The sequence below is a fragment of the Mus caroli genome, unplaced genomic scaffold (assembly GCF_978045245.1).
Source record: "Mus caroli unplaced genomic scaffold, Mus_caroli_1 scaffold_2, whole genome shotgun sequence".
NCBI classification, from domain to species: domain Eukaryota; kingdom Metazoa; phylum Chordata; class Mammalia; order Rodentia; family Muridae; genus Mus; species Mus caroli.
Window position 1 is genome coordinate 143,509,908 of NW_028227257.1, and position 21,672 is coordinate 143,531,579.

Consider the following 21,672-nt stretch of genomic DNA (forward strand, 5'->3'; position numbering starts at 1 on the left):
ATTTTGCCTTTGTAGCATTGTAAAGTTGAAAACTTTTATCAACATTCTCACCCCAGAGAGCTAATATAGCTGATAAATAATGTTTTTAAGTGTCTAGTGATGAATTTCATAGGGCAGATTCTGAGGTGAAAATTTAATTCATCATTGATTGTCCTATTATGAAATCTGAAGACACTTGAAAACTATTAAGTAAGGTGATTCATTGGAAAACATTTTGAATATAGGTATGTTCAAAAATCCAGAGTAAAAAATCCTTTTTTTTTTCCCCCCTGTTAGCTACAGTCTCCAGAATCATTTGCAAAGAGTGTCCAGGAATTGACAATTGTTTTGCAGCGAACAGGTGACCCTGCTAATTTAAATAGGCTGAGACCTCATTTAGAGCTTCTTGCAAACATAGACCCTAATCCAGGTATGTGGGAAAAATGCTCATACTTTATGGAACTTTGAGGTAAATAGCACCAGGAATGACTGTTGATATGTTGTCTCTTCCAACCCCAATCCCATCCCTTTGACTCTTAATTTAGATGCTGTTTCACCAACTTGGGAGCAACTGGAAAATGCAATGGTAGCTGTTAAAACAGTTGTTCATGGTCTTGTGGACTTCATACAAAATTATAGTAGAAAAGGCCATGAGACACCTCAGGTAAATTGACTCACTACATTTCTAACTACTGCTGTGTCCAAGACAGCTTCACCCTGAACGTACTAACAATTTTATTGGCAAATGGACTACGAATATAACCCTTCCCTATTAGAAGTTATGTGTGTGAAAGGAGGATGTTCATGTGTACGTGCATGTGTAGCTGCACAGGCTTTGAACCTAGGGCTTCCTGCCTGGCAGGCCAGGCTACAAGTCTGACACTGAGTGACATGCATAGCATTCTTGCAGATTTTTATTTTGTACTTTTGAGAGAAACTCCCTTTTTATTGTACTTGGTTGGCATTTCTTTTTATAAGGAATTTAGAGGGTATTTTTATAGCTGAAAGTTTTTTTTTTCTTTGCTGTCTCTCAAATGAATTTGTTTTATAATATATTTGGAATTTAAAAATCCTGAATATTTATAGTGTAATTTAGAAGAGGAAGTTGAAATATAATCCCTTATCCAAATGTCTTTTCAGTTGTTGAGTTAAATATCATATTAAAAGTTATGCTATCAATATCTAACAAGGTAGGGCTAAAAGTACTTCAAAATCTGTTAACTTTTTATTCTATTCATATTTTATTTAGAAACTATTATTTAATGTCAACTGAATGATAATTTTTTTATTTTTTAAGGTCACAATAGTAAGAGCAATTTCTTAAAGAGTTTGATGCATATTATATGCTTTTTCTTTTTTTTTCTTAGTTCTTTGAGACAGGGTTTCTCTGTGTAGCCCTGTCTGTCCTGAAACTCTGTATAAACCGGGCTGGACTTGAACTCACAGAGATTTGCCTGCCTTGCTTCCTGAGTGCTGGGATTATATGTATGCACCGCCACCACAGGGTCTGTCTGGTGGTGCATTTCTATTATTTCCCCCCATTGTTTGCCTATGAGTTGTGCCTGTAAACCAACTAATAAAGTCATAATTTTTTACTTCAACTTTTTGGGGAAAGCTTTTAAATGGGTAAAGATCATAGCTTCCCATTTTCTTAAGTGCCTTTAAAAATTATTTTATTTTGTTACCACAATTTGAAGACTAAGAAATAGGTAGGTATAAATTTGAATCAATTTCAGATAACCTTCAGAAAGAAGGCCTGAAGGCTTCCTTAAGGATCTCTACCACTCTTCCAGTAGGAAATGGATGGAACTTGTTTCTGCATGCATGAGAATTATGTGTCTGATGTGAAAAAGACTTAAGTCTTTTAAGTTCTGAAGTCTAATGAGTGAATAATAATTGATACCTTTTCCATTTGCTAAATATTTTGTTTGTGTAGCCACAGCCAAACAGCAAGTATAAAACTAGTATGTGCCGAGATTTACGACAACAAGGGGGTTGTCCACGAGGAACAAATTGTACATTTGCCCATTCTCAGGAAGAGCTTGAAAAGTAAGTCTGGAAAAATGTTTTTTTTTTTTTTATGTAGGGTCATTGAGGGAGTGCTATATACAGTATTAACTTTTGTGATGTTTCAAAGATACAGATAATGTGAATTGCAAAATAACCATTTTTATGAACCCATCAGATTAAACTAGGTATAAGATTAATGTTAATAAGTCATATTTGAAAAAGTCATATTTAGAAACTGGAATCTGTGTTTCCTTTACCCATGTAGAATGAAAGTACTGTTATTTGTCTTTATCTTATTTGCTCAGGTTCAGTTGAACATACCAGCAAAATCTCAGGCAAAATGTTAAATATAGATAATTTTTCTTATTCTGGAGATTGCTCTTTTTAACATTGTCCTATAAGTTAATGAATAAAAACAAAGTAAAAAGGAGGACATGACTGCTCCTAGGTAGGGTGGAGGAGAAGGTTTATTGTAGATAAAAGAGAGCATAGCCAGAAGCAGAGACATTTGGGAGAGAGTCCAGAGTGAACAAGATCCTGAGCCAGGCCTTAAGAGGTGATGGGGGAGGGGTGGGAGACCAAGAAACGCAGAGGCCAGGAGAGTAAATGGTAGTCAAAAGGGCCTGGTAAACCAAATTGGCTGGATTATTTAGGCAAAGGCAGCTCTGGGTATAGAATTTATATCAACAAAATTTGTAAATATTTATTTTTACTTATACATGTGTATGTATCTCTGTATGCATGCCAATGGAAGCCAGAAGAGTATATATGCCCCTTGGAGCTAGAGTTCTAGGCAATTGTGAGTCTCTTCCAGTAGGTACTCAGATCTGAACTTTAGAAGAGCAGTAGATGCTCTTAACCACTGTGCCACTTTTTGGGTTCTAGGACAGTGGTTCTCCACCTCCCTAGTGCTGCGACCCTTTAATACAGCTCCTCATGTAGTAACGACCTCCAACTGTAAACTTGTTTTCACTTGCTACTGTAATTTTGCTACTGTTAAGAATTGTAAATAATCTGTATTTTGCAATGGTCTTCTTAGGTGATTCCTGTGAAAGAGTTATTCAACGACCCCAAAGGGGTGATAACCCAAGGTTAAGAATTGCTGCTCTAGGAAATATGTTCAGCTTATTCATACCTGAAATAGAATATTTTAGCTTTTAAACACTAATTTTAAAACACTCATTGTTAAAAATAACTAAAGATTTTGTAGTTTTAAGAAGAACTTTTAAAAAAATGAAATAATGTATTTACATGTGGCATATGCTAGCATGTCCATGCACATTCTGTGACAGTTATGTGAAAGTCATAGGTCAGCTTCTTGGAAATCAGTTCCTTCCTTTTGTTTTCCTCCCTCCCTTCCTTCCTTCCTTCCTTCCTTCCTTCCTTCCTTCCTTCCTTCCTTCCTTCCTCCCTTCCTTCCTCCCTTCCTCCCTTCCTCCCTTCCTCCCTTCCTCCCTTTCTTTCCCTTCTTTCCCTTCCTTCCCTTCCTTTCCTTTCCTTTCCTTTCCTTTCCTTTCCTTTCCTTTCCTTTCCTTTTTCCTTTTTCCTTTTTCCTTTTTCCTTTTTCCTTTCCTTTTTCCTTTCCTTTTTCCTTTTTCCTTTCCTTCAACTTTGTACTCTGGGTTACCTGGCCAGTTCTCAGGTGCTTCCCATCTTGGTCATGAGAATGCCAGGGTTACAGATATCCACAATCACATTTTTCTTTTTTTATGGATTTTTCGGTTTAAAGTCAGGTTGTTAGGTGTGTGTGGCAAGCATGTTTACCCAGAGTCATCTTGCCAGCTCTATGATACAGCTTTTGAAAGAACTTGGCTTGAGTTTAATTAGAATAAAACAAGTCAGAGAGGAATCTGTAGATTCAGTGTCATTTTACCCTCACCTAGAACTCATGTGTGTGTTTGTGTGTGTGTATGTATATATATATCTGTAAATCAGTTATACCTTTCTTTTCTCCTCTCTGATCTTTATCCTCTTTGGTTTTACAAAAACAGTAATTAAGAGAACAATAATTATAATTCCCAGTTTATTGGTTATATTCTGTACTAGGTACCATTTTTACTTATCAGTTAATACATCAACTCATCCATTTTACTACTTATTCATCTATTTACCCTTCCCATTTTTACTGAAAATGCCTTGTAAGGTACCTGTCTAGTCATTTCTATCCTTTGTTTTAAATTGTTAATTGATGCTTTACTATACTACATGATTGGTTCAATCCTTCCTTTCAAGCCATGATTCATCTTTTAGATAATATACCAATAAAGCACTAAGTACTACTTGTCTTAGTTACTTTCCTTGGTGATGTAATACATTATGTGACAAATGCAGTTGGAGGATGGAAGCCTTACAATATAGAGGTACAGTTCACCATCATGGGGGAAATCATGAGGGACAGACATCACACCCACAGTCAGGAAGTAGGGATATGTAAATGCTGAGTCGACTTGCATTCTGCTTTTTATTCAGTCTGGGACTCTACTCCATGTTATGGTGCCACCTGCTGTTATGGTGAGTCTTTCCACCCAATTAATCAACAAAATCCCCCATAGACTCTCTGAAATGTTTCTAGATTTTGTAAAGCGTTCAGTCAATATTAACTATCAGGAGTCCACCCTTCAGTTTGATGCTGAAACATCATTTTTAAACTTACCCTTTGTTTTTTAGAGGCTTGTGACTATTTCATAATGTAAAGTGCATTCAGTTCAACTTCAAAGGGCCCTCTGGTTTTTGACAGCTCCAACAACTCTTTAAATTTTCAAAGTCTCACGCCACTTTTTTTTATGATCCATCCCATAATCAGCCACCAAACCCAGACACTATTGCATATGCCAGCAAGATTTTGCTGAAAGGACCCTGATATAGCTGTCTCGTGTGAGGCTTTGCCAGTGCCTGGCAAATACAGAAGTGGATGCTCACAGTCAGCTATTGGATGGAACACAGGGCCCCAATGGAGGAGCTACAGAAAGTACCCAAGAAGCTGAATGGGTCTGCAACCCTATAGGTGGAACAACAATATGAACTAACCAGTACCCCCAGAGCTCGTCTCCCTAGCTGCATATGTAGCAGAAGATGGCCTAGTTGACCATCACTGGGAAGAGAGGTCCCTAGGTCTAGCAAACTTTATATGCCCCAGTACAGGGAACGCCAGGGCCAAGAAGTGGGAGTGGGTGGGTAGGGGGGCAGGGTTGGGGAGGGTATAGGGAACTTTTGGGATAGTATTTGAAATGTAAATAAAGAAAATAATAAAAAATATAATAAAAATTTTTTTCAAAGTCTCATCTGAGTTTTAGGCAATTAAAATTTTTTTAATTTACTTTTTATATATGAATGTTTCATTTGCATGTTTGTGTATGTACATGTGTGCAGTTTCCATAGAGGAGTTGGATCCCCAGGTACTGGAGTTATAACTGAACACCTTGTGAGTACTGGGAACTGAACTCAGATCCTTTGCAAGAGCAGCAAGTGTTCTTTGTTGCAGAGCCACCTCTTTAGCCTTTTAGGCAACCTCTTAAATTTTGAACCCTATACAATTAAAACAAAATGTGTCAAGTAGTTTCAACCTAAAATCACACAGAGCAAACATTTCCACTCCAAAAAAGAGGAACTAGGTCACTACAAGGAAAAGTAAAACCAAACTGAAACTCAGCAGGTAAACTTCCAGCCTATAACTGTATGTGTGCATCTGGGGTTTTAATGAGTCCTATGAACTCCAAGCATTTGAGTAGTCCCATCTGTCTAGCTCAAGCATATAGCCTCTGTCTTGGGCCAGCTCCATACTTATTATAGCTAAATACCAATTTGGCTAATCAATCAGATTTAGATTCCTGGCAACTCCAAAATCTTGGGAGTTGCCATCTCAACTTTGTTTACATTTTCATTGCTTCATGTAATGGCCCTTTGAAATTCATCTTTGAATTTCATGAAAGAAATTCATCTTTGGGAGGCGGTATCAGTTGTATCTTTGTGAACTGGAGGCCAGCCTGGTCTACATAGCACATTTTAAACCATCAAAGGCTAGAAGGAAACCCTATCTCAAAGGGAAAAAAACAACATTCCTAAAAATACATTTCCTGGCCTTAATGGCTCTGAACTCCGTGACACTGGAAGGGTACAGCCTGACCCCCTTGGACCATGGTAGCAGTAGTTTCTGTGTATGTTGCCCTAGGGAAATACTTCCCCGAGTAGTGGCTATGAAGGAGCAGAAGATCCTTTCAGCCAGCCTTCTCTGTTTAGTCTATTTCTTCCAACTGATTTGTACTTTGAGAAGGTGAAGACTTCAGTAGGTGGAGGCTTAGTCTCAGGAAGCCTTTCCTGTCGACAAAGTACCAGGTTTCTCTTTAACCATGCTGCTGCTTTGTAAAGTTAAATGTGTGCTTTTCCTCAACAAACTTCAGTTTCCATAGAACCTTTCAGTTTCACTTTTTCCTTTCTTAAACTATCTTCTACTTAGATCTGGATGAAAGCAGTAAGAAATAGCCATGCTGCAGTCTGGTTACTATCCTGTTTTACAGTTTTCTCTTCTAAACAAATTAATCCATTGCTCTGAGTTAACCCAACTCTACTTCATAACACCTGGGCAGAATACAGCTAGATTCTCTGCCAGAATATTATATACAGGGTCTCTAGCCTAGTTATCTGAGTTCTTATTTCCCTCTGAAACCTCATAAACTGAGCCTTCATTGTTGAAATTTATCTTACCCTTGTGGTCTTCTAAATTTCTATTAAAATGGCCTGTTAATCCCTATTAACAGTGTTCTAGGACTTTTCCTGGGCCAAAGTCACAAACTTTTCCATATTCTTCCTACAAACTGGTTTCAAGGCCATTAAAAAAACAAATGATCAGGCTTATCATACAAGTCATCTCAATTTTCTGTTTTTTCTAGTTGCTATAATTAAATGCTAATAATAAATACAGAAGGGACTATTCTGGCTCACAGCTTGAGGGTACATTTCATCGTGATTGTAAGTCATAGTGGCAGTCTACAGTCAGGAAGCAGAGTAGTGAATCTCATATTCTCCTTATTATTCACTCCTAGACCCCATATTATGTGATAATATTAACTACAGTTGGATATATCTTCTCACCTAAGTTTATTTTAAAAAGTTCATCATAGATGTGTCCAGAAGCTTGTCTCCTTGTTGATTTTAGGTTCTGTAAAGTTGACAGTTTATACCAACCATCACCCTACTGTGTGCATTTGTTTTCTTTTTTCTTCTTGTATATCTTCCCTTCTATCCGTGTTTAATCATGCTCAGGTGTCAGGTTGCTTCTACAGGCTTCAGTGACTTGCCTGAGTAGTGTTGGTTCCTTCTGTCAGCATGCTGCCAAAGCACTTGCCTTTGTCTGTCTGCCATGGATAGTTTATAATATAGAAAATGTAGTTGGTTCACTGTTTTGTAGATTGGGAAGTCTAAGAATGAAGGGCCATATCTTGTAAGAGATTTCTTACAGCATTTACTGAAGGTAGAAGATAGAAGGGCAAAATAATATGTATGGAAGGGAGAAAAGAGAAAATGGAACTGAATGATATTAATCCATTGTCCTAGTTAGATTTTTGTCAATTTGACCCAAACTAGAGTCATTTAAAAAGAGAACATCTCAATTGAGAGAAAACATGTATCATACTGGTTTTCCTAACCAAGTATTTAGGGTGTCTCACCACTTAAATCTTTGAGGATTAAGATTCCAACCTTGAGTCCAGGGTGGTGAGACGAACCTTTAATCCCATCACTCTGGAGGCAAAGACAGGCAGATCTCTCAGTTCAAAGCCAGCCTGGTCTACAGAGTGAGTGGTCCACAGGAAAGTCAGGGTTTTCAAACAGAGAAAAAAAATTATAACCTTGAACTTTGAAGAACACATTGGAATAGCAATGTTCTTTTTTTTTTTTTTTTTTTAAAGATTTATTTATTATATGTAAGTACACTGTAGCTGTCTTCAGACACTCCAGAAGAGGGAGCCAGATCTCGTTGCGAATGGTTGTGAGCCACCATGTGGTTGCTGGGATTTGAACTCTGAACCTTCGGAAGAGCAGTCGGATGCTCTTACCCACTGAGCCATCTCACCAGCCCCAGCAATGTTCTTTACATAGTTACTAATATTGTAAACTTGTTTTTTTCTTTTTCTTTGCTTGTGGTTTTTTAATACAGGGTTTCTCTGTGTAGCTTTGGCCATCCTAGAACTCAGTCTGTAGACCAGGCTGGCCTTGAATTCCTAAATCCGCCTGCCTCTGCCTTCCAAGTGTTGGAATTTGCAACCACCACCCTGCTAACTTGCTTTTTCTTAATTATTCATTTACCTGTATATTTTCATTGGACATCATTTATCTCTTGGGTTATTCATTTTTATGTTCCTTGTACCTAGCCAATATTTCACATATAAACTCAGTGTTTCCAATGAAGAACCAGATAATTTCCAGTTTGTTCATATTTCCTGTTAGCCTTATTCTTTGTATTGTGCTTCATACAAACAGAGGTTGTACAAAGGGTTAAAAAAAGAAATGTATATGTAGCATGTTGGCATTTAAAAATTATATATTACTGCCTCACTGAGATTTATATGCATATAATTATTATGTTCCTGTGTATATACATGTTTGTGGAGGTACATTCCATGTGTGTGCATGTGTGTGTGCTTGTGCACCTCTCCACTTCAATTTTTTAAGTCAGGGTCTCTCACTGAACCCAGTCTCACCAGTTTGGTTCAGCCAGATAAAATGTAGACACTCAAGAGTCTGTCCTTGTTTTAGGTCCTTGTAGGTTGGTGTGATAGCATCTACCTTTAATCCCAACACACAGGAGGCAGTGGCGGGTGCATTTCTATCTCTGAGCTGGAGGCCAGCTTAGTTTAGTTACAAAATTTTCAGACAGCAAAGGCTATATAGAGATCCTGTCTATATATTTTTTCAAGGGGGAAAAAAATCTCTAAAAACTGCCTCTGAGAAATAGAAAAACCCAAGATAGTTAATTCAAGAAATATTTATAATAATAGGTTGCTTCACGCTCAGTATCATGAGAGGTGTTTTTAATAATTTAAGAGGAACAGTAAATAAATTCAAATAAATGATTTTAGACATTTAGTGGCCACAGTAAGAAATTTGTATTGTATTCTGGTCATAGAAGAAAGCTACTACAGAGCTTTCTTTATTCATTTGAAATGAGAAATACTGCTCTAATGTGTATATGGTTGGGAGCCATTTTAACTTTATGATGGTCCAGGTACAAGATTGGAAATGTAAGTTTTGGGGACTATAGCAATAGGAATGATGAAAGATCATTATTAGAATTTACTTTGAAAGTGGAACTGACAAGATAGCTATATTAACTATATGTTTAAAAAAGAAACAGGCCAGATGTGGTGGTGCATGCCTTTAATCTCAGCATTTGGGAGGCAGAGGCAGGTGGATCTCTCTGTGGTTCATGCTAGCTTGGTCCTACAAAACTTACAAAGTTCCAGTAAGGCTAGGGCTACACAGAGAAGCCCTGTAGTGGGGGTTGGGAATGGGGAGCTGAAGAGATGGCTCAGCAGTTAATAGTTTAAGCATACTGATGCCAGATGTTTTTTGTTTCGTTGACCATGAAAGTTGAGAGAACATTATATAGGAATTAAGGGCCAAGACTAAGCTATATAATAATGAGAATTTTTTCTTTTTTAATTTAAGTAATTCTGTTAGGTGTTTGCTTGCTTGGTTACTGTGAGTGCAGAGGCCAGAAGATGTTGGATCTCCTGGAACTGGAGTTGTGAGCTGTCATGTGGGGTCTGGGAACTTAACCTGGGTCCTTTTAAGAAAGCAGCCAGTGATCTTAAACCTTCAGCCATCTCTCCAGTCCCATAATAAATTTTTGGTATACAAATGGAACTATTTTTATATGAAATCCAAGATCAAACTGTTTTGTATATTATAATTTATATAAATGTAATATCAGAAAAATCTGTGATCTTTATAAACATAAACTCATTTAGGAATATAAAATTTCTATATTTTGATAAATTAAAGTTTAAGTATGGGTTTGAGTTATTTTTTTTTAATTATAATCTGCTTGTATAATTTAATAACAGTAGAGAATGCTTTTATCTCTTGAATCCTATCCTGTTTATTCTGTGTTACTTTTAGAATTTGGTGCTTTTTTTTTTTTTTTTTTTTTTGTATTACATAAAATAAATTTTCAAACCCCACTCTTTTCAGAAAGCTTTGAGTGCATGTGTACTTGGCTTGCTATATTAATTATGTGCCTGTATTTGTATGTGACATGTATATGTAACATGTAGAATATTTGATATTTAGCTGAAGAAACTTCTCAGAGCTGTTTCCTTTTTAAAACACATTTTCATATTAAAATTGCGAGCAGTATTACAAACATGCTGATTATTTTTAAACAGGTACCGATTAAGGAACAAAAAGATGAGCGCGACTGTAAGAACATTTCCTCTTCTGAATAAAGTTGGTGTAAACAGCACTGTCACAACCACAGCCGGAAATGTCATTTCTGTCATAGGAAGTACTGAAACAACTGGGAAAATTGTTCCAAGTACAAATGGAATTTCAAATACAGAAAGCAGTGTTTCCCAGCTAATTTCACGAAGCACTGACAGTGCAGTAAGGACTTTGGAGACTGTGAAGAAAGTCGGGAAGGTTGGCACTAATGGTCAGAATGCTGGGCCCTCTGCAGAATCCGTGTCTGAAAAGTAGGTATGGGGTGAAAATGATGGAGTTCTTTATCCCTTTTAGAAATGACCTCCTTTTTTCATTCTGAGATACAATAGTAAATTGAAATTTTTATGCAATTATTCATGTAATATAAGAAAACACTAAATACCACAAAATTTGAGTTCTAATCCTCACAAGGCAGCTGACTAGTTCTATAAACTTGAAAGCTCCTACTCTTGAGTTTTGTTTTTTCAATTAAGTTTGGACCAGAATTAGGATTTCCATAAGTTATTTTCTAGTGTTTGAGGATTAATCCCATAGAGACGTTAAAAAGGAACTAAGTAGAAACCTAAACAGGTGAGAAGTTTGAATGTCTAGCCACATTTTAGTCAGCTTCTATGGCTTTCTCTGTCGTGTGTGTGTGTCTATGGGGCTCTTTGGGCTCAAATTGTGGCTCAGTTTTTTCTACTATTTGATATTGACCAGTCTACCTGCCTCAAAGTATTAAAAAATTACTTCATATGTTGATTGTGAAACTTAAACGAGTTAATATCGTACTAAATTTTGAACAGTGCCTGCCCATTAGCAGGCACTCATTAAATTCCTGCTTCATTTTTACCACCATATTTATTGTTGCCTGACAACATCACATTTCACTTGACAAGGGATTATTTTTTACCTTATGAAAAGTGTTGGGACTTTCAGACTTGGAAGTTACTCCCAGTTTTGAAATACCATATTTTAGAAATCTCAAATTTAGAAATTTAAATTTAAAAATTGAAGGTAAAAGCATTTTCAAATTTCATTGTCTTTGAGTAAGTTTGTTAGTATATGCCTACTGAGGATAAAAGCATCATGCTTGGCACACAGCAAACTTTAAATGACTTAATGTCATGGAGACTGTATAAATTAAATATGATATTTTCAACTTGAATAGTTAAGTTTGAAAAATTTTTATTAAAAGTATGATCTTTGAGCCGGGCATGGTGGCGCACGCCTTTAATCCCAGCACTCGGGAGGCAGAGGCAGGCGGATTTTTGAGTTCGAGGCCAGCCTGGTCTACAAAGTGAGTGCCAGGACAGCCAGGGCTACACAGAGAAACCCTGTCTCGAAAAACCAAAAAAAAAAAAAATAATAATAATAAAAGTATGATCTTCACTGGGAGGTATTTGAGAAAAAAAGAGGTTAAAAATATTGACAACTTCACAAGTGTTACTGAGTACCCATTTGCAGACATTGTCACTGGTACTGTTAGATACAGCTGAAAAATAGATATCTCTGCCTTTAAAGGACTCATTGCTATTGGATGTGGACATAGCATTTATACAAATGAAGCACATTAGTTAAAAGATTAGGGTATTGTATGTTTCTAGTGTAGTATAGAAGTTTTGAGGGCAAAATCTAGTATGGTTTAAGCTTGTTTGTGAATATGTGAAGTATTAGGGCTAGCCTTAGAGAACTGACTGTTTTGGAGCTAGATAGCTCAATGCTAGAGTGCTTGCTTAGTACTCACAATGTCCTGGGTTTGATCCCTAATATAAGATACACATTTATATATCTGAAGGGTTATGTTACTTGACTGATACATAAGGATACAAATATTGATTGTTACTAGGCTATGGAAACCTTATGAGGATATTATTAGTAAAGATTTGTAAGCTTATAAAACTTTAAGCTGGGTGTGGTGGCACACACCTTTGATCCCAGCACTTGGGAGGCAGAGGCAGGTGGATTTCTGAGTTTGAGGCCAGCCTGGTCTACAAAGTGAGTTCCAGGACAGCCAGGGCTACACTGAGAAACCCTGTCTCGAAAAACCAAAAAAAAAAAAAAAAAATTATAAAACCTTATACAATGGGTTATGTTATTCAGCCATAAAAACAATCACCAATGTACTTTTATTTGCCACATGTTGATTAACTCTGGAAGTATGCTATACCAGGCCTGGTGGGGCATGTTTGTAGTCTCAAGCACTTGGTAGGTTGAGTTAATAGGATCCTATGATCAAGTTTAGCCTTAGGCTCACAGTAAATTCAAGGCCAGCTTAGACAACTTTGTAAGACATTGTCACACACACCCAACTCCAAAAGAAAATAAAAAGGAAAAGGAAGAGCAATGGAGAACAATGTTAAAAATGGGTCATGGATATATAGGGCAAGGCCCCACTTTCAGTATCCAGTTCCAAGAGAAAAAAATGTATGCTGACTGAAAGAAGGTAGATACAAAATGCCATTTTTTAAAAATTTTTAATATTTTTTATTACATATTTTCCTCAATTACATTTCCAATGCTATCCCAAAAGTCCCCCATAGCGCCCCCCACTTCCCTACCCACCCATTCCTATTCTTCTGGCCCTGGCATTCCCCTATATTGGGGCATATAAAGTTTGCATGTACAATGGGCCTCTCTTTCCAGTGATGGCCGACTAGGCCATCTTTCGATACATATGGAGCTAGAGACAAGAGCTCCGGGGTACTGGTTAGTTCATCATGTTGTTCCAACTATAGGGTTGCAGATCCCTTTAGCTCCTTGGGTACTTTCTCTAGCTTCTCCATTGGGAGCCCTGTGATACATCCAATAGCTGACTGTGAGCATCCACTCCTGTGTTTGCTAGGCCCCGGCATCGTCTCACAAGAGACAGCTATATTTGGGTCCTTTCAGCAAAATCTTGCTAGTGTATGCAATGGTGTCAGCGTTTAGAAGCTGATTATGGGATGGATCCCTGGATACGGCAGTCTCTAGATGGTCCATCCTTTCATCACAGCTCCAAACTTTGTCTCTGTAACTCCTTCCATGGGTGTTTTGTTCCCAATTCTAAGAAGGGGCACAGTGTCCACACTTTGGTCTTCATTCTTCTTGAGTTTCATGCGTTTAGCAAATTGTATCTTATATCATGGGTATCCTAAGTTTTGGGCTAATATCCACTTATCAGTGAATACATATTGTGTGAGTTCCTTTGTGATTGTGTTACCTCACTCAAGATGATGCCCTCCAGGTCCATCCATTTGGCTAGGAATTTCATAAATTCATTCTTTTTAATAGCTGAGTAGTACTCCATTGTGTAAATGTACCATAATTTCTGTATCCATTCCTCTGTTGAGGGACATCTGGGTTCTTTCCAGCTTCTGGCTATTAAAAATAGGGCTGCTATGAACATAGTGGAGCATGTGTCCTTCTTACCGGTTGGGACATCTTCTGGATATATGCCCAGGAGAGGTATTGCTGGATCCTCCGGTAGTACTATGTCCAATTTTCTGAGGAACCGCCAGACTGATTTCCAGAGTGGTTGTACAAGCTTGCAATCCCACCAACAATGGAGGAGTGTTCCTCTTTCTCCACATCCTCGCCAGCATCTGCTGTCACCTGAATTTTTGATCTTAGCCATTCTGACTGGTGTGAGGTGGAATCTCAGGGTTGTTTTGATTTGCATTTCCCTGATGATTAAGGATGTTGAACATTTTTTCAGGTGCTTCTCAGCCATTCGGTATTCCTCAGGTGAGAATTCTTTGTTCAGTTCTGAGCCCCATTTTTTAATGGGGTTATTTGACTTTCTGGAGTCCACCTTCTTGAGTTCTTTATATATATTGGATATTAGTCCCTTATCTGATTTAGGATAGGTAAAGATCCTTTCCCAATCTGTTGGTGGTTTTTTTGTCTTATTGATGGTGTCTTTAGCCTTGCAGAAGCTTTGCAGTTTCATGAGGTCCCACTTGTCAATTCTTGATCTTACAGCACAAGCCATTGCTGTTCTATTCAAGAATTTTTCCCCTGTGCCCATATCTTCAAGGCTTTTCCCCACTTTCTCCTCTATAAGTTTCAGTGTCTCTGGTTTTATGTGAAGTTCCTTGATCCACTTAGACTTGACCTTAGTACAAGGAGATAGGAATGGATCGATTCGCATTCTTCTACATGTTAACAACCAGTTGTGCCAGCACCATTTGTTGAAAATGCTGTCTTTCTTCCACTGGATGGTTTTAGTTCCCTTGTCGAAGATCAAGTGACCGTAGATGTGTGGGTTCATTTCTGGGTCTTCAATTCTATTCCATTGGTCTATTTGTCTGTCACTATACCAGTACCACGCAGTTTTTATCACAATTGCTCTGTAGTAAAGCTTTAGGTCCGGCATGGTGATTCCACCAGAGGTTCTTTTATCCTTGAGAAGAGTTTTTGCTATCCTAGGTTTTTTGTTATTCCAGATGAATTTGCAGATTGCACTTTCTAATTCATTGAAGAATTGAGTTGGAATTTTGATGGGGATTGCATTGAATCTGTAGATTCAACAACACTCTTCTCAATGATACCTTGGTCAAGGAAGGAAAAAAGAAAGAAATTAAGGACTTTTTAGAGTTCAATGAAAATGAAGCCACAACATACCCAAACTTATGGGACGCAATGAAAGCATTTCCAAGAGGAAAACTCATAGGTCTGAGTGCCTCTAAAAAGAAACTAGAGAGAGCACACATTAGCAGCTTGACAACACACCTAAAAGCACTAGAACAAAAGGAAGCAAATTCACCCAAGAGGAGTAGACTGCAGGAAATAATCAAACTCAGGGGCGAAATCAACCAAGTGGTAACAAGAAGAACTATTCAAAGAATCAACCAATCAAGGAGCTGGTTCTTTGAGAAAATCAACAAGATAGATAAACCCTTAGCCAGACTCACTAGAGGGCACAGGGAAAGCATCCTAATTAACAAAATCAGAAATGAAAAAGGAGACATAACAACAGATCCTGATGACATCCAAAACACCATCAGATCCTTCTACCAAAGGCTATACTCAACAAAACTGGAGAACCTGGATGAAATGGAGAAGTTCCTAGACAGATACCAGGTACCAAAGTTGAATCAAGATCAGGTTAATGATCTAAACAGCCCTATATCCCCCAAAGACATAGAAGCAGTCATTAATAGTCTCCCAACCAAAAAAAGCCCAGGACCAGATGGGTTTAGTGCAGAGTTCTATCAGACCTTCAAAGAAGACAAAATGCCATTTTATTGAAAATGCCCCAAATAGGCAAACCTGTAGAGACAGAAACAAATGCAGTAGTCACTGCTGGGAGCTAAGGTTGGAGTGGAAATAGGGAGTGAATGTTAATAGGTACAGATTTCTGGTGGCAGGTAGAAAATCTTAGGGGTATATCAAAAGGCAGTGACACATAGCTTAAAATTATGAATTACAGTTAACGTTTGAATTTTTAACTTTCTTATTTTCCTTTGGTCTGGGAATCAAGCCCAGGAATTTCTACATTTGAGGTACCTATTCTACTGGTGGAGAAATGGATGGGGCTGGTAAAATGATTGAGTGCTTTGATAAAGTCTCTTGCTGCCTAGCCTGAGGACTGAAGTTTAGTCCCCTGAAACCGTATGGGAGACGGAGAGAATGGACCCCAAAAGTTATCCTCCTGTTCTTCATATGTACTCTTTGCCATAAATATGTCAGTGAATACACAAAACAAATGATTAGGAAAAAAGTAAAAGTGTTTATAAGTGCTGGCAAGATGGTTTGGGCAAGGGAAAATCTGCTGCTGCCAAGTCTGACAACTGGTATTTGGTCCTGAAGACAGAGTGTTGTAAGGAGAGAATGTACTACAGGCTGTTCTGGCTTCTACATGTGTATGCACACATGAGTAGATTAAGTGTAATGAAATATTTAAAAAATTTAAAGATACAAAAAAACTACTTAATCATTTAAATATATGGATCACTTAATACATGCCAAACTTGAGACCAACTGATGTCCTTAATGGAAATGAACCAGATACAATCTCTGCCTCTAAGAGTCTTCTTGTGTAGTTTTGGTGTTAGATCTGTAAGTAGATAGATGCTATATGATAAACTTTAAAAGGTTTTGTGTTACTGGAACACAGGAATATGTGTACTCAGTTCTTTTGAAAGGTTTATAATGATGAAGTTATGTTACCTGCATTGTTTCCCAAAGTGTGAATAATAAATAGTAGGGAGATCTTTATGAATAGAGGAAGCAGCACAGATAAAATCATGGAGGGAACATGAGGAGAACTGATTGGGAAGAGGGCCTGGACTTGAGAAGTCATATGGGATAATGAAATCATAGTCATCTGGTTCCCTGTTGAGAATAGGACAGTAGGTTTACTTTGCCCTGACATCCAAATGTTTAGGATGGCTTGTATGATGGTTTCATGAGCCTATGAATTAAATTACTTTGTCATTAATTTTAATACCCGTGTTTTTGGTAAGTTAAGAATCTGATATTTCAGAGTACTAACTTATGTTTTATAGTATATAACATTGTGGCATGGGAGGAACAGATAAAACATATAAAACGTTTAGCCTAGAGTCTGCTCTGCTAGGTACTCAGTAATAGTTTCATAAATGTTCATTGTTCTATAAGGAAACCTTAGTTTTTTTACTGTTGTGTTTAATTTATTAAAAGACTATCTTTAAACATTAGTATACAACTTTCTAGTTATCTACACTTATTTACTTTTGATACAGACTACCACAGAAGTAAACTCTGGCTACACGAATGTCTTGTGGTATATTAAAAGGCAGTCCATATACCTCTACTATTTACACTCTGGTTTTTCAAGGTCTTTTCTACTTTGGGAAAAAAACTTAAAATGTGATTGGTTTTTAATACATTGAATTCCTGTATAATTAGCAACATCACCTCTTGGGACAAAACATTTTTAAAGCTCTCTGGAGTGTAAAGTTTTGAAAGTGATCAGGATTATCCTGGTAAGATTATCTGGGATCATTATTTGCTTATTCAACCAAGAAAATCCTTTTATATTAAAACAAAGAATTATATCCTCCCAACAAATATTTATTAAGTACTTATTTTGTGCTGAAATATATTTTATTTGTTCAATGAATGTTTACTTAGTGTCTGTTCCAAGCCTCCCGGGAACTGTTTTCTAGAAGCCAGATACATAAGAGTTAACAGAATAGACAAAAGTGGGCTTTTTTTGGATTACATTTTAGCTAATCAAATTGTTTTTTATTTGTCTTTTTACCCCAAAGACTTATACTGTTAGACTGTATTGTTTACCTTGGAAACTTACTAAGTGGGATTATTGTTTTTTTTTTTTTTTTTTTTTTTCTCCCAACCTGAGAAATCTTTAAAAATGAGTCAAGTCAACTGAAAAGTCACTTTAGTACCTGGAGTTGATTTTTATATCCTGTCACCCTCACCAGAACATGAGATCTGTTATTATGTGGTCTAAGGAATTGCAGTATGAGGGGGCAGAGAAATTTCTTGCCAGATATATTTGCCCCTGTCAAAATACCAGACTTTTTTTCTGTTGATAGTTTTGCTGTATGATTTTATGATTTTTTTCCCTAAGGAAGACTCAGTGATGATAGTGAGTTATCCTTTGTTTTTTGTTGTATTTTCTCTCCAGTAAAATTGGTTCTCCACCCAAGACTCCTGTAAGTAATGCAGCAGCTACCTCCGCTGGGCCCTCTAATTTTGGAACAGAGCTGAATTCCCTGCCTCCCAAATCCAGCCCATTTCTAACTAGAGTTCCAGTATATCCTCAGCATTCTGAAAGCATTCAGTATTTTCAAGATCCAAGGACTCAGATACCTTTTGAAGTCCCACAATACCCACAAACAGGCAAGTAATTTTAGTCAAATCTAAGAAGCAAATGTATGTATTTATTACCTTAAATAAATGTGTGTCTAGACTATCTACATTAATAAATGAATTTCACTCTGTGATCCATGAGTTTTCTTCCTGTTCTAAGAAATCTTTGCTTCAAGTTAGCAGTTTTGTCACTTGGCAGATGGTGGTGGGAAAGATCAAGAAGGCAAAGCTAGCCTTATCTACAGAAGTGAGTTCAAAGCAGACAAAAAACTAAAGCAGAACAATAAAGGCTATTCTAATACTGGTATATTTTCATTAATATTTGTACCATTAATATACCTAAGTGAATATGATTTTTACATTTGTTTCAGTAGTATACAGGGATTCATATTGCTGCTATATATCCTGGTCAGTACTTATTATCTTTGGTTTTGTGTGTGTGTGCTTGTGTGGGGTTAGATAAAGGGAGTACATGTATGCCACAGTATACTTATTATAGTCACAGGCCAATTTATGAGTCAGTTCTTTTGTTTCCCCTATGTGGGTTTTGGTTTTGAACTTGGATTGAATTTATGTCTACATAATAGGTGCTCTTACCAACTGAGCCATGTTGTTGTTTTGGCTTTTTTTTTTTTTTTTATATATAATAACCATTCTTACTGGAGTAAGATGATATTTCATTTTGATTTTTATTTATATATTCCAAAATATTACTGATGTTAAACATTCTTATTGTACTGGTTGGCCATTTGAATGTCTTCTTTCGACAAATGTTTATTTAATTTACTTCTTAGACTTAACAAGTTGATTTGTTTTGAATTGCATTTGTCATATATATAACTTGCAAATATTTTCTTTCATTCTCTGGGTTGCCTCCTCAGTCTGATTTTTTTTTTCCAATGATTTGATATTCGCTTACCTCATTTGCCTTTGTTTTTGTGTTCTCCAGTACCTTAGGTATTTTTCGTGCTTGCTTCTAGTAGGTTTATAGATCCAGGTGATATATAGAAATCTTTAATCCATACCAAATTAATTTTTATAGCTGGTTAGAGATAGAGTCTATTTCATTCTTCTGCCGAGGTACTACTAGTTGTCATTTGTAAGAATCAAATATAGAATCTATGAATGACCTTGATGAAATGGTGTATAAAATATGACTTCTGTGTTTTTTATGTGTTGTTTAAAAAAAAAGGTTTAGGCCGGGCGGTGGTGTCTCACGCCTTTAATCCCAGCACTTGGGAGGCAGAGGCAGGAGAATTTCTGAGTTCGAGGCCAGCCAGGGCTATACAGAGAAACCCTGTCTCGGGGAAAAGAAAAAAAAAAAAAAAGGTTTAATTTTACTCTTACATATACATAAGCATTGGCCTCCATAAATGTGTAACACATGTTTGCAGTGTTCTTGGAGCTGGGGTTACAAATGGCTGTGAGCTCTCTGTAGGTGCTGGAAACTGAACTCAGGTTCTTTGTAAGAAAAGAAAGTGGTCTTAACCACCAAGCCATCTTAAAACCCTGCTTTTATAATTTTTATTTAGTTTCAGACAGGGTCCCACTATATATATAACCCTGGCTGGTCTGAAAATCGTAGACTTAAGCTGGCCTCAGACTTAAGAGATCCACTTGCTTCTGCCTCTTGTATACTGGAATTAAAGGAGAGTACCACTGCACTTTTTTTTTTTTGGTACAATTTGAAAAGAAAATGAATAATATAAACTCTGAAAGAAGTCTTTTAATCTCTGAACCCAAAATGCTTCATAAGAGTCAGTGATATGAAACCTCACGCAAAAGATTCACTAAATGGAAATCAGTCTGTCATTTGCCAACTTCACTGTAGTTTGCTTTTTAAGGAATAGTTCTAAGAATGTTGAATGTTCTTATTAGTATAATTGTATCTTGACAGTAATACAGTTTGATACCAAGATAAAGATCAATGCTGATTATATTTTCCCACATTCAGGGCTGCCTTAGATTTAAACCATTTTAAAATGTTGGTTTTTACTAAGGTATTACATTGAATATTCTTCTTTTCAATTTTCAAGGATACTACCCACCACCTCCAACGGTACCAGCTGGTGTGACTCCCTGTGTTCCTCGTTTTGTGAGGTCCAGTAATGTTCCAGAGTCCTCCCTCCCACCTGCTTCCATGCCATATGCTGATCATTACAGTACATTCTCCCCTCGAGATCGAATGAATTCTTCTCCTTACCAACCTCCTCCTCCGCAGCAGTATGGACCCGTTCCTCCAGTGCCCTCTGGAATGTATGCTCCGGTGTATGACAGCAGGCGCATCTGGCGCCCAGCTATGTACCAACGAGATGACATTATAAGAAGCAATTCTTTACCTCCAATGGATGTGATGCACTCATCTGTCTATCAGACATCTTTACGGGAAAGATACAACTCATTAGATGGATATTATTCAGTGGCTTGTCAGCCACCGAATGACCCAAGGACAACTGTGCCTTTACCAAGGGTGAGTAATGTTGATAGAAATGTTGCAGTCATGCCGGGCAGTGGTAGCGCACACCTTTAATTCCAGCACTTGGAAGGCAGAGGCAGGGTATTTCTGAGTTCCAGGCCAGCCTGGTCTACAAAGTGAGTTCCAGGACAGCCAGGACTACACAGAGAAACCCTGTCTCGAAAAACCAAGGGAAAAAATTGTTGCTATCATGTGTTAGTTGAGATCCTTGTGTCTTGAATCAAACCAGACAGACCCTTACTGTGTGATTTAGAGAAGTTACTTGCCCTTTGCATGGCACAGGGTTTTTTGTTTTTTCATGTTTGATGGAAATAAGAATAGTACTTATTAATAAGGCTGTTGTGAGAATTAAATTCCAAAGCAATAAAGCTCCTAGATCTAGACTTGATACATACCAATGTTCAATGTTATGTTCAATTAGGAACTGATATAGAAATTTTAAGACAAGGCCTCTTTTCAGTAGCTTCACATTTACACACATACACACACACACACACACACAATTTCTAACCTAGAAAAATAGTTCTCACATTTGACTTGACATCAGCTGAATATGTTACCCTTTTTTGTTGACTATATGGAGAAAACACTAGATACTAAGGCAATTTTTCCTCCCCGACCCCTGTCCCCTGTGTGTGTGTGTCCTAACAAGATTAAACTTGTTTACATTATTCTCACAACATCATTAAATTTATTTACCACTCTACAGGTGACCAACAATTTTTCTTTTATTCCTCTTAGGAACCTTGTGGTCATTTGAAGACCAGTTGTGAGGAACAGTTAAGAAGAAAGCCAGATCAGTGGACACAGTATCATACCCAGAAAACACCTGTCTCTTCAACTCTTCCTGTGGCCACACAGTCACCAACACCACCTTCTCCTCTATTCAGTGTAGACTTCCGATCGGATGTAAGAAAGGTTTTATTTAACCTAATGGTCAAACAGCTTTAACTAAGGCAATTTTGGATATTTTGGAATAGTTTTATATGGAG

The 21,672-nt window shown here is 37.3% G+C and overlaps 1 protein-coding gene and 1 non-coding gene across 5 annotated transcripts in view; both read left to right on the top strand.

Annotated features, from left to right (window-relative positions):
- The window catches only part of Rc3h2 (ring finger and CCCH-type domains 2), a 60,629-nt gene that overhangs the window by 24,765 nt on the left and 14,192 nt on the right, over nt 1-21,672 (top strand). For all 4 annotated transcript variants that reach the window (XM_085834962.1, XM_085834961.1, XM_085834964.1 and 1 more), the window contains 7 exons: nt 277-409; nt 525-643; nt 1,916-2,028; nt 10,371-10,676; nt 18,020-18,234; nt 20,241-20,674; nt 21,422-21,589. In XM_085834962.1, the coding sequence (XP_085691088.1) occupies nt 277-409; nt 525-643; nt 1,916-2,028; nt 10,371-10,676; nt 18,020-18,234; nt 20,241-20,674; nt 21,422-21,589 (1,488 nt within the window). The remainder of the gene's footprint in view (nt 1-276; nt 410-524; nt 644-1,915; nt 2,029-10,370; nt 10,677-18,019; nt 18,235-20,240; nt 20,675-21,421; nt 21,590-21,672) is intronic.
- On the top strand, nt 75-185 carry LOC115030533 (small nucleolar RNA SNORD90). Its single transcript, XR_003836116.1, has one exon. It is a non-coding gene; the product is annotated as a small nucleolar RNA SNORD90 (small nucleolar RNA).